Source organism: Bombina bombina, chromosome 1 (genome assembly GCF_027579735.1).
Source record: "Bombina bombina isolate aBomBom1 chromosome 1, aBomBom1.pri, whole genome shotgun sequence".
NCBI lineage: Eukaryota > Metazoa > Chordata > Amphibia > Anura > Bombinatoridae > Bombina > Bombina bombina.
Window position 1 is genome coordinate 452,948,421 of NC_069499.1, and position 15,561 is coordinate 452,963,981.

A 15,561-nucleotide genomic window follows, 5' to 3' on the forward strand; every position below is an offset into this window, starting at 1 on the left:
ATGCCAAAAGAAGTGAAACATCTTAGCTCTGTATACACTGTAATACAGGCTTGGAAAAATCTAGGTGGTAAACTAGGTATAGATCTTTCCATTCCGAAATTTCAAGGATTATGTGGCAATCCGGAGTTTCAAAGAGGTACTCAATCTCAGGTTTTTCAGAAATGGCATGAAGCAGGTCTGATTTACCTCACACAATTTATAGATCAAGAGACCCAACTAATTAAGACTTTTGAGGAACTAAGGCAGGAATTCAAATTAAGCAGCAAGGACTTTTTTGCCTACTTACAGGCCAGACATTACCTTTCTTCACTTATTTATAAATATGGTTGGACCTGGTCCTGGGGGAAGCTAGACAGCTGGCCGATTCTTGTTAAGAGTAACCTGTTCTCCATTTCAACCTGGTATGATCTGCTGGTTAGTCAAAAGGGTGAACTTAATTTACAATATATATCACAAAAATGGAATCTTATGTCTCAGGAGATAGAAAGTGGGGCAGACCAAGTGGAAAAATCTATAGCCACGATAACACAAACTACTCTATCGGCTAGTTGGAGAGAATCACACACAAAGCTATTATACAGGACTTACTATACTCCACTGAAAGGATTCAAATGGCATAATTTTAATTTTAACGCCTGCCCAAAATGTTCATATCCAGCGGCGGACCTAATCCATATGATATGGACTTGTCCCCGGCTAGCGCAGTTCTGGCGGAAGATAGAATTTTGGCTTACTAGGGTATTAAGGTTACCGCCTTACTCTCTCTCCTTGGCAGAAGTTGTCTTCTTTGTTGAACCCTCTTCCCCATATGAATTTAAGAAAATATTGAATATGACAATCCTGGCCGCAAGGAATTTAATCTTTAATAAATGGCGAGATATAACAGTACCGAGCATATCAGAAGTAAAAAACTACATGAAAAAACAGTGTATTATTGAACAATTGGATACAACCTTAACATCTGAGAGGGAAATAACTCTTTTTCTTCAGAAATGGGCTAGATTTATTAGAATTTCCCCCCCGGAAGAAATAGATAATCTAATATACCCCTTTAGACACTCAGAAATAATTTTATTGGATAGGTGGTAGAGGAGAGGGAGGTTTCCCCCCCTCCTCTCCCCTTTCCTTTCCTCCACTCCCCCTTTTTTCACCCCCACCCTTTTTTTTTTTTTTTCTCCCCCCCATTTTCCCACCCCCTAGACATGTTAATCGATTGACTGAAGAGATAAAACTTTGTTAACATAACCAATGGCTTTAACTATAGATGTATTGTCATAACTACTGATTTGTACTGTATGTTCATAAGGTATCAATCAATATTTTATTTGTAAATTGTTTAAAATGAGATTTTCTTTTTTTGCATACCCATTGCTGTCGGACCCGACGACTACCTGTTTCTGTTGTTAATTTAACTAAAATCTGAATAAAAATTATAAATAAAAAAAAAAAAATGGCATGCTCTATCTGAATCACGAAAGAAAAAAATTGGGTTCTTTGTCCCTTTAAATAAGACTTGTACAATGCACTTTTGAAACTGCAGCGACTGTAACCATTTGCAGACGTGCATTGTCAGGCTGCTTCAGTGTGTGCTGCTAGGTCATCGAAAGAAAAAATTTGGGCGCAGCTGTAAAATATTTACCTTTGATTACTACAAACACACACATATATATATTTAGACAGAGAGAGATTATAGTGGCAGTTGCACACTTTCCATGTTCTGGGTTCAAACTCTTAAGCAGTTTCTGGTAATGAAAGGGTTATGGGTGGTTAAATGATTTCACCTTAAAGGAATTAAAGTGGGCTAGAATGAGGGATTTGTAACCAACATGTAGGGCCAAAATAAGCAAGTCTATGTAAAAAAATAGATCTTGAGTGAACAGTCAGGCCCTAATACATGGGAGGATGAATGTAGGTCCCTTTTGACAGCATTATCATCTCTATGAACCAGGTTCAGTCATGCTAAAAAGTGCAATTAAAACTTAAATTATGCTTACCTGATAATTTTCTTTTCTTCTGACGGGGAGAGTCCACAGCTGCATTCATTACTTTTGGGAAATACAGAACCTGGCCACCAGGAGGAGGCAAAGACACCCCAGCCAAAGGCTTAAATACCTCCCCCCACTTCCCTCATCCCCCAGTCATTCTGCCGAGGGAACAAGGAACAGTAGGATAAATACCAGGGTGAAAAAGGTGCCAGAAGAATGAAAAATACGGTCGCCCCATAGATAAAAATGCGGGTGGGGAGCTGTGGACTCTTCCTGTCAAAAGAAAAGAAAATGATCAGGTAAGTATAATTTAAGTTTTTCTTCTTAAACGGGGAGAGTCCACAGCTGCATTCATTACTTTTGGGAAAACAATACCCAAGCCATAAAGGACACTGAATGCAAAATGGGCGGGTACAAGAGGCGGCCCTTTCTGAGGGCACCACAGCATGAATCACCCAAAGCCCAACAAAAAAACTGCTTCACTAGAGGCCAAGAGACTGAATAGGCCACTTGCGGTGCTCTCTCTGGATGCCGAGAAGGCCTTTGACCGTGTCAGATGGGAATACCTCTGGCGGGTCTTAGAGAACTTCCAGTTCCCTACACGAATTATTTTGGCAATCAAAGCTTTATATTCCTCCCCAGTGGCCTTGGTGAGAGGACTGGGGTTTGACCCCACTCCCTTTCCTATATCTAATGGCACCCGTCAGGGTTGCCCCCTTTCCCCGATTTTGTTCGCACTGGCCATGGAGCCTCTGGCTGCGGCCATCAGGACAGATAACGAGATTTCGGGAATCACCCTACACGGTACGGTCCATAAAGTAGCCCTATTTGCAGATGACACTACCTTGTTCTTCTCCAGACCCTCACGAGAGATCCCGAGACTCTTGTCCCTCCTAGAGACATTTAGTTACCTGTCGTACTATAAATTAAATCACTCGAAATCTGAATTATTCACCTCTGGGTTTCCCGAGGAGGTCTCCAAAAACTTATGTAAAAAATATAAGTTTATCCCCAGCCATAAGTACGTATCCCATCTTGGTGTTAAATTATCCAATTCTCTCCCCCAAATTCTCGAAGATAACCTCAAACCACTTCTAACCGAGGTCTAAGGTCCCTGCCCACACGTTGGAACTTCAAATGTGTATCCTGGTTAGGACGCATAGCAGCTCTAAAGATGAGCTATCTCCCTAAACTCACATATGCCCTCCGCTGTCTACCATTAAGAGTCCCCAGAACTCTCTTAGTTCAGTTTCAGAGCGCCTGTACCAAATACATTTGGCAGGGTAAACCCCCTAGAGTCGCTCATAATGCCCTGCAATACCCTAAAATGCACGGCGGGGTTGCTTCTCCCTCTATTTTTAGGTATGCGGATGCCGCTATGCTCACTCATATTTCTCAATGGGGTGTCAAGGACTTAGACAGCAAATGGAGGTCTATTGAACAAGCCTCCCTACCTTATAACCTTACGTTAAGGGACCTAATATGGACGCCTCCCCATTGCAGAAGGAACCTGGGCGCCTCTAACCCGATTATAAAGGAATGCCTGTCTGCCTGGGACCGCCTGAGGCATAACCCCAAGGTGGCCCCTCACCCTTCCCCAATTACCTCCGTAACTGGTCTTCTGTCTGGTTTACCGGACTCCCATCCGAACGATTGGGCTCGGCTGGGTATTATGAAGGTGGGAGACCTATGGTCAACCCCGCCACATACAACTTTTCCCCCCTACACCCAACTCAACATAACTCCATCTACACCTTTGTATATGAAATTTGAATACTCCAGAGTTACTAGTTTCTTATTTAGGTGGGGTTTCAAACCATCTCTACCTCGACAGCTTACCATCTGGGAAGCTAGATGGCAACAGGGGCTCAGATTGGGCAAACCGCTGTCCTTACACTACTCCCTTATGGAAGGCGCTGCCCCAGCTGACAAAGCCCAGCATATTCTGAAATGGGAACGGAAGTTAGACTTTACGAAATCCTCTCTAGAGTGGCAACGCACGCTCCTTTTTACAAAGAAAACCCTTCATTGCATTACCATCCTTGAAACTTACATTAAAGTGCTCACACACTGGTATTATGTCCCAGCTAGGCTTGCAAAAATCTTTCCAGAGGCCTCCCCCCACTTGTTGGAGAGACTGCTCGCACATTGGAGATATGATCCACATTTGGTGGAGCTGTCCCAGACTCAAACCTCTCTGGAACAAATGTTTCTCAACATTAACCAGTTTAGGTATCAACTTACCCAGAACTCCCGAAACGGCTTTGTTTCACTTAGGTGTATGTAAATTACCTAAACATTATGGTGCACTGTGTATTTACCTTCTATCAGCAGTTAAACTTAATATAGCGAGATCTTGGAAAAGATCCCTTCCCCCAGCCTGGTCGGATATTATATCCACTATGGCATACATGTACTCTATGGAGAAGAGTATCTATTATGCCTCGGGTAGGACTGATTTCTTTGAACTGATCTGGTCCGATTGGAAAAACAGATTTGATACTCTCTGGCTCCCCACCTTTGACACTTAAATGGCAGTACACCCCTAACCACATAAGCAGTAGATCTGACCTCACCCTTACACATTTGAACTAACCCCCTTTTGAAGTAATCTTAGCGTATCTTCATACCCTTTTCCCCTTCCCTCTCCCCCCCCCCCTTCCCCACCCTCTTGACGATAACCTATGTCCTGTTAGGACACTGACTCCCTTTTCATAGAAATTTACTTTATGTCTGTATTGATTACGTAAATGCTATGATGTATGATGTATTTGTACTTGATGTACGATTGTCTCGTACAGTTGTTGTATCTATTACACCTTTATCTCAACAAAAATCAATAAAAAATACATTTATAAAAAAAAAAAAAAAAAAAAAAAAGAAAAACTGCTTCACCAGAAGCAGAAGGACCAAACAAAAATGGAAAGGACCAAGTAACTGCCCATCAGTTAAGACCAACAAGGCCTTTGCTAGAGACCGCCCAGAATCACTATCCTCCACAGAGCACAAAGGCCTCAGAGTAGACAAAGTTCTGCAGGCTTCGAGCCCACACAGAAAGCATCCCCGACCCGAGGGAAGGGGGGACCTCCATTCTCCTAAAAGGGAAGAAGAAGAACTCAGATACAATAGTCCAAAAGGACCACCGGACAACAACTAGGGCAATAAAGAACCCCGAACATAACTCCCAGAGCGCAACCAAGGTTGCAACAGGACAGAAACCGCATAGAGAACAAACCCTACCGACCAAGCAGAGATAAGGGAGGAAAAATCCCAGACCCCTAACTGCATGGAAGTCCAAGGGGCCAAGTAACGCCCCAATCCTGGAAACCTAGAGGGACAAGATAGACCCCCTTCCATACACAGGGTGCAAACCCACACTCAGGATAGGGTGATCGAAGAATAAATCCACCCCCGGGAACCGTTAAAAACAGTACCCTAATATCTAAGTATGCTCCAGATGAAGCCACAGGCTTCCATCTGCAAAAGAGGTCTCAGCGGACGCGAGCCGTCAACACTAGCTAAACAAGCTAGGAATCTGCATCAGGACTCTCCCAGAGGCAAAAACTCAGAAGAAGAAAGTGCAGAGCAACTCCCTACTAAGAAGACAGGGAGGAAAGAATACCCAAAAACCAGCAGAGAAAGAGCTACCTACTGAGGGAAGGAAACACCGCAAAACCTCCTACCTAAGGAAAGCCCAACCGATCTAACAATGATATGCGGTCAAGGCTCAACAGGGCCGTCAGTTCCCTGACCCCCACTTCGAGGTAACGGACCCAGCACCAAAGCGACTGGCAAAGACCGAAAGGACAAGGGAATGAAAAGTTCCCCGAACCACCAAGACCCTCAGGAATGAGAAGGAAAGGATCCAGACCCCCCAAGGACAAGCTCGGGTTCCAGAACTCAGACACTGCTCTCTTCCCAATAGAAGGGGAACTCCCAAAAAATGGAGACCCCATACTGAGACTACAGAAACGACATGACACCAGAATCCAACCCGTCACATAACATCCTGCACACAAGACAGGGAGGACCTCCTGAACAGAGGAAGAGAAGGACCTCCGGGGCACCAGGCAGATACTGTGGTATGCCCAGTCTTCCACCAAAAGGAGGGGAAACGCTAACATAACCGCTCACCCGCCCACAGGCATGGAGCGTAAAGCTGTAGATGGACGTCAAAAGGACAATACTGATTGACAGGAACCATCCAACCACTACAGCCGGCACAGAAGAATTCCAATTCTCCGTTAAAAGAGGAAAACCCCGCCGAAGAGACAAGAGGACGTTCCGGAACTGGAAAACTGGGCCGTCCAGATCCATCTAAAAGATCAGGACACAGAAAACCCCCAAAACGTTCAGTCAAAGACAAGGATCAGGGCCATAAAACCGGACACCTGGAACCCGGAGCCAGCATCAAACTAATAACCCCTGAGGAACCCACGGGTTACCCCATCCGGAGAAGACCTTGCACCATAGGTGATGCAATCACAGCCTCATCCAAGGGGTTGAACGTTTATGTAAGTATCCCAGAGACAGGGAGCTTGACCCCTAAATGCTCGAAGGACAATAAGTCTAAAGACTAAGGAAAACTTACAAGAGAACAGCGCTCAGAACCTAGAAATCTAGATCGAGAAGATTAATAGTCTCCATAAATCCTCTCAGGATCAATATCCCGGAAACCCCTACAACTCAAGGAAATTACAAATGAACGAGCATTCTAAGTACTAACCATGCCCTACCCTGCGTATCTCTCGAGATCATGACGAGATCGGGCGTAGGCAACCTAAACGCCTAACGAATACTTTAATGAGAGGGCGCTAAAGCCAAGGTAACTTGACACACCTAATCTATGATAAATAATACATACAAATAAGATAGAAAATTTATATTTTACTCAGTATAAAAATAGTTTTCAGGGACGTCTCCCTAATAAAGGTACATTGCACAACAAAAAATAAAAAATACAATATAAAATGACAATAATACAAATTTAAAGGAATACCACCCTGGTATAAAATAATGCGCAAAAATTATTAAAAATCAAGGGTTGGAGAGTCAGATCAAAGATAACAAATGGATCTTAAAGGTGAATCTTCAACTTATAATGTCCCTTTCAGAATCAGTCCGATAGAACTTTGCTGGTAGTATAATAAGTGTCAGTCCGATAGAACTTTGCTGGTAATATTACAAGTGTAACTTTCACTCTGTAGCTGAGATATGTAATGATGTTTCACTTGGTATATGCATATGACAGTATCTGTTTTGGTGCACCAGAATGTATCGTATTATATATACTTTGTATCCGTATATCACCTATGATTGTGGACCGTTGTAACAGTGACTCACGTAATGTTGCAGCAGCTCCGATCAAAATGCTGCTGGTGTCGGTCTGATTTCCTTTAACACGCCGCTCTTTGCGTGTGTAAGGCTTGCCAACCTTAAGCTTTCGTCCTCTGTGGAAAAGACTCACCGCTCCTTGCGTGTGGAAGTCCTGCTAGATCCCGGCTAGCAGCCCCTGGAATGTGAGACACGCCGTTTCCTGCGTGTGTATAATCAGCTGTGTCCCGGCTCAGGTAAAGTAAATAATTTAGGCAAACATCCGCTCTCAGCGTTTTACACGCGCGGGCCAATCCTAGGTACCTAGTAAGAGGGGTTCTTGGCAGGCGAGCAACTTCTTCCTTCTACGCGTTTCACCCGTATATCTGGGCTTTTTCAAGATGTCAGTTGCTCCCAGAACTTCATTTAAAAATCTGCCGGTTCATTCTCATTGGGTGATCTGTTTCTAATGCTTTTGACTTAAGGTGGATATGTGGAGTAATTGTATTTTAAGGTGGAATCATATGGTGATATTTGAGTATGAACTTCTTTATCCTATTTGCTACCTCAGTTCTCTATTTTTCTATAATTGAAAAACAATTATATAGAAAAGGATAAGGACATAATTCAATTTAAAAAAGAAAAAAAGCATATGTAAAAAACATGTGAGAAAGAATTCTCTCAGGGTGGTAATTCCAAAGGGTGGTATTCTGCTTAATATATATAATATATATATATGTGACATCATTATATTTTACTAACATTTATAGATTATAAAATACTCTTAATGTATTGATTATTAGAGTGTAAACCTAATTTTTATCTTAGACCATTTGATCACATCTTATATTATATCTAATTGATATATTATATCTGTCATTGATGTTCATTGTTTGAAAGAATAATTTTAGATTCTCTTCAGAACCTCTCCACACAATCAGGATGTCGTCTATGTATCGTTTGAAGAGCACGAGGTCCGCGCCAAACTCATGCGTACTGATTGTGTGGAGAGGTTCTGAAGAGAATCTAAAATTATTCTTTCAAACAATGAACATCAATGACAGAGGCCTCCACTTTACCTATGAATACAGCAAAACATCCATTTCATTTTTAGATTTAGAAATATATGTGGAAGAAGGTAATCTTGAAACCAGAACATTCTTCAAAAAAGTAGATTGTAATAACTACATACATAAGAATAGCTGTCACCATGAGAAATGGAAAGGTAACATACCAACTGGACAGTTTCTTAGAATTAGAAAGAACTGTTCCAAACATACCGACTTCGAAACCCAAATTAAGGTTTTACAACAAAGATTCTATGATAGAGGCTATTCAGAACAAGAAATTGAAGGAGCAATTAATAGAGCGACTATGACAGAAAGAAGTTCCCTTTTACAATATAAAAACAAAGATACACCTAAAGACACTGTTGAAAGGAATGAATATAATGTAGCCCTCATTACAGACTACAGTGAAAACCATCAACTAATAAGGAAAATAGTCAATAAGCACTGGCATATAATTAAGAAGGACCCCATAATAGGAGACATGTTAGCCTATAAACCCAAAATTATATTTACAGGGAGTGCAGAATTATTAGGCAAATGAGTATTTTGACCACATCATCCTCTTTATGCATGTTGTCTTACTCCAAGCTGTATAGGCTTGAAAGCCTACTACCAATTAAGCATATTAGGTGATGTGCATCTCTGTAATGAGAAGAGGTGTGGTCTAATGACATCAACACCCTATATCAGGTGTGCATAATTATTAGGCAACTTCCTTTCCTTTGGCAAAATGGGTCAAAAGAAGGACTTGACAGGCTCAGAAAAGTCAAAAATAGTAAGATATCTTGCAGAGGGATGCAGCACTCTTAAAATTGCAAAGCTTCTGAAGCGTGATCATCGAACAATCAAGCGTTTCATTCAAAATAGTCAACAGGGTCGCAAGAAGCGTGTGGAAAAACCAAGGCGCAAAATAACTGCCCATGAACTGAGAAAAGTCAAGCGTGCAGCTGCCAAGATGCCACTTGCCACCAGTTTGGCCATATTTCAGAGCTGCAACATCACTGGAGTGCCCAAAAGCACAAGGTGTGCAATACTCAGAGACATGGCCAAGGTAAGAAAGGCTGAAAGACGACCACCACTGAACAAGACACACAAGCTGAAACGTCAAGACTGGGCCAAGAAATATCTCAAGACTGATTTTTCTAAGGTTTTATGGACTGATGAAATGAGAGTGAGTCTTGATGGGCCAGATGGATGGGCCCGTGGCTGGATTGGTAAAGGGCAGAGAGCTCCAGTCCGACTCAGATGCCAGCAAGGTGGAGGTGGAGTACTGGTTTGGGCTGGTATCATCAAAGATGAGCTTGTGGGGCCTTTTCGGGTTGAGGATGGAGTCAAGCTCAACTCCCAGTCCTACTGCCAGTTTCTGGAAGACACCTTCTTCAAGCAGTGGTACAGGAAGAAGTCTGCATCCTTCAAGAAAAACATGATTTTCATGCAGGACAATGCTGTATCACACGCGTCCAAGTACTCCACAGCGTGGCTGGCAAGAAAGGGTATAAAAGAAGAAAATCTAATGACATGGCCTCCTTGTTCACCTGATCTGAACCCCATTGACAACCTGTGGTCCATCATCAAATGTGAGATTTACAAGGAGGGAAAACAGTACACCTCTCTGAACAGTGTCTGGGAGGCTGTGGTTGCTGCTGCACGCAATGTTGATGGTGAACAGATCAAAACACTGACAGAATCCATGGATGGCAGGCTTTTGAGTGTCCTTGCAAAGAAAGGTGGCTATATTGGTCACTGATTTGTTTTTGTTTTGTTTTTGAATGTCAGAAATGTATATTTGTGAATGTTGAGATGTTATATTGGTTTCACTGGTAAAAATAAATAATTGAAATGGGTATATATTTGTTTTTTGTTAAGTTGCCTAATAATTATGCACAGTAATAGTCACCTGCACACACAGATATGCCCCTAAAATAGCTATAACTAAAAACAAACTAAAAACTACTTCCAAAACTATTCAGCTTTGATATTAATGAGTTTTTTGGGTTCATTGAGAACATGGTTGTTGTTCAATAATAAAATTAATCCTCAAAAATACAACTTGCCTAATAATTCTGCACTCCCTGTAGGAAGGCAAAAAATCGAAAACAAATTTTAGCACCAAGCGAGTTAATAAAGGAGAAAAAAGCTTGGTAGATCAAGATCTAAAAGGCCATCCTCTTAAAGGGTTTTTTCCCTGCCATTTATGCAGAGCTTGTAGATTTAGCAATAAAAGCAGCTCTGTACCTATAGAAGGAACAGGAGAAGATTTTGTCATAAAAGACCTTATTAGATGTTCAAATAAAGGGGTCATATACCTTATAAAATGTTCCTGCAATCTAATTTACATTGGAGAGACCACCCGAATGTTACAGGATAGAATTCGAGAACACCTATGTAACATCGACAAAGGCAATCTTGATACCCACCTATATAAACATTTTAGGGAGATTCATAATAACAACTTACAACATTTTAAATTCTGGGGTATATGTAAAGTTAGAGGGGATTGGAGAGGAGGTAATTTCGAGGCCAAACTCCTAAAAAAAGAATCAGAATTAATATATAAAATGGATACCCTCTATCCAAGAGGTCTAAATTCAGAGATGGACCTATCTCCATTCCTAGGAGATTAAATCCCCAGAGCAGTAGATAACAGTAGTAAACTTAGATTTAGTATCTATGATATTGTTCAGTATATCCAATGACATCCCCAAGTTTCAAATAAAGACATAAGTGTTTACACTATCGATATAACTCTATTATTATAATAGCATTGCCCTGGTCTGGACTTTATATGGTATATTAAGACATGGTGTGTAGATAAGTCACCTATTATTTCTTTAAAGTTCATGAACCACAAGACAGTTTAATCTCAAATGAGGAATACATAAGCAATCGAAGTCGGTATGTTTGGAACAGTTCTTTCTAATTCTAAGAAACTGTCCAGTTGGTATGTTACCTTTCCATTTCTCATGGTGACAGCTATTCTTATGTATGTAGTTATTACAATCTACTTTTTTGAAGAATGTTCTGGTTTCAAGATTACCTTCTTCCACATATATTTCTAAATCTAAAAATGAAATGGATGTTTTGCTGTATTCATAGGTAAAGTGGAGGCCTCTGTCATTGATGTTCATTGTTTGAAAGAATAATTTTAGATTCTCTTCAGAACCTCTCCACACAATCAGTACGCATGAGTTTGGCGCGGACCTCGTGCTCTTCAAACGATACATAGACGACATCCTGATTGTGTGGAGAGGTTCTGAAGAGAATCTAAAATTATTCTTTCAAACAATGAACATCAATGACAGATATAATATATCAATTAGATATAATATAAGATGTGATCAAATGGTCTAAGATAAAAATTAGGTTTACACTCTAATAATCAATACATTAAGAGTATTTTATAATCTATAAATGTTAGTAAAATATAATGATGTCACATATATATATATATTATATATATTAAGCAGAATACCACCCTTTGGAATTACCACCCTGAGAGAATTCTTTCTCACATGTTTTTTACATATGCTTTTTTTCTTTTTTAAATTGAATTATGTCCTTATCCTTTTCTATATAATTGTTCTTCAATTATAGAAAAATAGAGAACTGAGGTAGCAAATAGGATAAAGAAGTTCATACTCAAATATCACCATATGATTCCACCTTAAAATACAATTACTCCACATATCCACCTTAAGTCAAAAGCATTAGAAACAGATCACCCAATGAGAATGAACCGGCAGATTTTTAAATGAAGTTCTGGGAGCAACTGACATCTTGAAAAAGCCCAGATATACGGGTGAAACGCGTAGAAGGAAGAAGTTGCTCGCCTGCCAAGAACCCCTCTTACTAGGTACCTAGGATTGGCCCGCGCGTGTAAAACGCTGAGAGCGGATGTTTGCCTAAATTATTTACTTTACCTGAGCCGGGACACAGCTGATTATACACACGCAGGAAACGGCGTGTCTCACATTCCAGGGGCTGCTAGCCGGGATCTAGCAGGACTTCCACACGCAAGGAGCGGTGAGTCTTTTCCAGAGGACGAAAGCTTAAGGTTGGCAAGCCTTACACACGCAAAGAGCGGTGTGTTAAAGGAAATCAGACCGACACCAGCAGCATTTTGATCGGAGCTGCTGCAACATTACGTGAGTCACTGTTACAACGGTCCACAATCATAGGTGATATACGGATACAAAGTATATATAATACGATACATTCTGGTGCACCAAAACAGATACTGTCATATGCATATACCAAGTGAAACATCATTACATATCTCAGCTACAGAGTGAAAGTTACACTTGTAATATTACCAGCAAAGTTCTATCGGACTGACACGTATTATACTACCAGCAAAGTTCTATCGGACTGATTCTGAAAGGGACATTATAAGTTGAAGATTCACCTTTAAGATCCATTTGTTATCTTTGATCTGACTCTCCAACCCTTGATTTTTAATAATTTTTGCGCATTATTTTATACCAGGGTGGTATTCCTTTAAATTTGTATTATTGTCATTTTATATTGTATTTTTTATTTTTTGTTGTGCAATGTACCTTTATTAGGGAGACGTCCCTGAAAACTATTTTTATACTGAGTAAAATATAAATTTTCTATCTTATTTGTATGTATTATTTATCCCTCTCATTAAAGTATTCGTTTGGTCTTAGTTTCTATCTAGGGGAGATAGTTGGAGAGTGGCTTAGGTAATTTGTTCTGGATTGCAGCGCTGTATATTTTGTGTTTTCTTGGTTTCCAACCTAAACGCCTAGCAGGGGCAACCGCAGGAAAAAGAGATGGCATGCTCTATCTGAATCACGAAAGAAAAAAATTGGGTTCATTGTCCCTTTAAATAAGACTTGTACAATGCACTTTTGAAACTGCAGCGGCTGTAACCATTTGCAGACGTGCATTGTCAGGCTGCTTCAGTGTGTGCTGCTAGGTCACATGCATGGCTTGCGGCTTGAAGCACATATTATCTTAGATTACAGTATCCCTTGTAGACTTTTAAGATGAGCACGCTGGAGCATGGTTTCTATTGAGATTAATGGCTACATTCAATTGTAGACTATACCCCCCTTCTTTTAAAACAAATGCAGAATGAAAAGAAGAAAGAAAGAAATAAAGAAATAATGGCGGTGGAAAAGGGTACATTTTGAATTCTTTGTTTGCAAGAAATACACATGCATATTTAAACCTAACAATAATAATAATGTTTGACATCATAGATTGAAGTGATGCATTTACGTTTATGCACCATTCTCCTGCACCTTTAAGGTCATATTAACAGTACCTGCTTATTGACCAGTCTGTTGCCTGAGAATTTGGTAACTTTTAGCGCTCAGTGACACACTTTAGAATGTTCTTATCTTCATTATCTATGTCTATTGTTTATTTGTTTTTTGTTTTTTTGCTTTCTATATTCCTAGCAAAATCTCCAGGACAGCCCATCCAGGTGGTGTATGTGCCTTCCCATCTATACCACATGGTGTTCGAGCTTTTTAAGGTTAGTTGGATTTTCAAAATGTTATTGCTATATAAAAATTAAAACCATATTTAAATTAATTTCCCAGCAATGCTTTTTTATTGTAAGAAATAAATGTGTAGATATGTAGAGATGGCCAACTGTTATTATAAATTTGCTGAAAAGAACAATGATAAGAAGTTGATCAACATATCAAACGTATAAGGCATTCTAGCCTGCAAATAGGTAAACAAAAACAATGCTTTATCAACATTTCCTGCTAAATTTGTTACTGCTACTGCATAAACAGCACAAATGGAAGAGGTTGTAATGGTCAGTAGTTTAGATTGTATAATATTCTGTTTATACTAGAGCTACCATAATATTGTTGTCAAGTAGTTTAAATGACCCATGATTGTGTATTCTGTTTAAATAAGACTGCTCAGTACCTTCTTTATCCTTACTAGGAACTTGACCAGCATCTCCCATCTCAGCATCCAATAGCAGCACTAAATAGAGCACATTCACGTTTATTTAATTATATCTTCCTGAACAAGCTTTGTTTTGTCACATGAGGTTTTCTTTTCACTTATTTCCCTGTTCCCCGGAACAAAAGAACCCATGCTACCCAGTCACAAAATATATATATATATATATATATATATATATATATATATATATATATATATATATATATAGAGAGAGAGAGAGAGAGTGAGCAAGCATAAACTGTTGTTTGCACATATACATTGATTAGTGTAGCCAATCACTTAAAGGGACATGAAATCCATTTTTTTCATTTATGATATAGAAAGAGCATGCAATTTTAAATAACTTTCTAATTTACTTCTATTATCTAATTTGTTTTATTCTCTTGATATTCTTTGCTGAAAAGCATATCTAGATAGGTTCAGTAGCTGCTGATTGGTTGCTGCTCTTAGAAGCCTCAAGTGATTGGCTCACCCATGTGCATTGCTTTTTATTCAACTATGGATATCTAAAAAATGAAGCAAAATAAATAATAGAAGTAAATTGGATTGTTGTTTAAATTTGTATTCTCTTTCTGAATCATGAAAGAAAAATGTTGGGTTTAGTGTCCCTTTAAGGTGGTTTAGATCCGATTTAGCTCAGTTAATTAAACAGACGTACTCATTTATAATCTTTATCTAATAGGTACATATAAATATATTTATACAATATACATAATAATATTCACACCTAAACTACTTAATATGTAGGGCCGGCTCAAGAAATTTTGCTGCCTGGTTCCAAGAATAAAATAGAGCCCCTCAACACTGCACACTACAGTCTAAATCCACTCAGAGTCAGTTGTCTCAGAGATTAAAGTTCAGCAGATTAATAATTTGCATCAGTACATGCAGATGAGTATTTATTTCTCAACACTACTATCCAGAATATGGCCTTCCTATGTGCTGCTTCTGTCAAGTGCTGCCTTGGTCTCGTGGTCAAACTTGCTCCAATTATAGAACCGGCCCTGCTAGTATGCTCACTGCTATTGCTAAAAACTTATTTCTGATCATGATTGCGGATGCAGAACTGATTTCTTTCATGTTTCAGATAGAGCATACAGTTTTAAACAGCATTTCAGTTTACTTCTGTTATCTAATTTGTTTCATTCTTCAGATATCCTTTGTTGAAGAAATTGCAATGCACATGGGGAGCCAATCACACGAGGCATCTATGTGCAGCCACCAATCGGCAGATACTG

At 39.7% G+C, this 15,561-nt stretch overlaps 1 protein-coding gene across 1 annotated transcript in view; it reads left to right on the forward strand.

The window, feature by feature from the left end:
* The window catches only part of PDK1 (pyruvate dehydrogenase kinase 1), a 251,531-nt gene that overhangs the window by 151,809 nt on the left and 84,161 nt on the right, over positions 1 to 15,561 (forward strand). Inside the window, exon 7 of the mRNA XM_053698443.1 lies at positions 13,798 to 13,874. Coding sequence (XP_053554418.1) covers positions 13,798 to 13,874 — 77 coding nt within the window. The remainder of the gene's footprint in view (positions 1 to 13,797; positions 13,875 to 15,561) is intronic.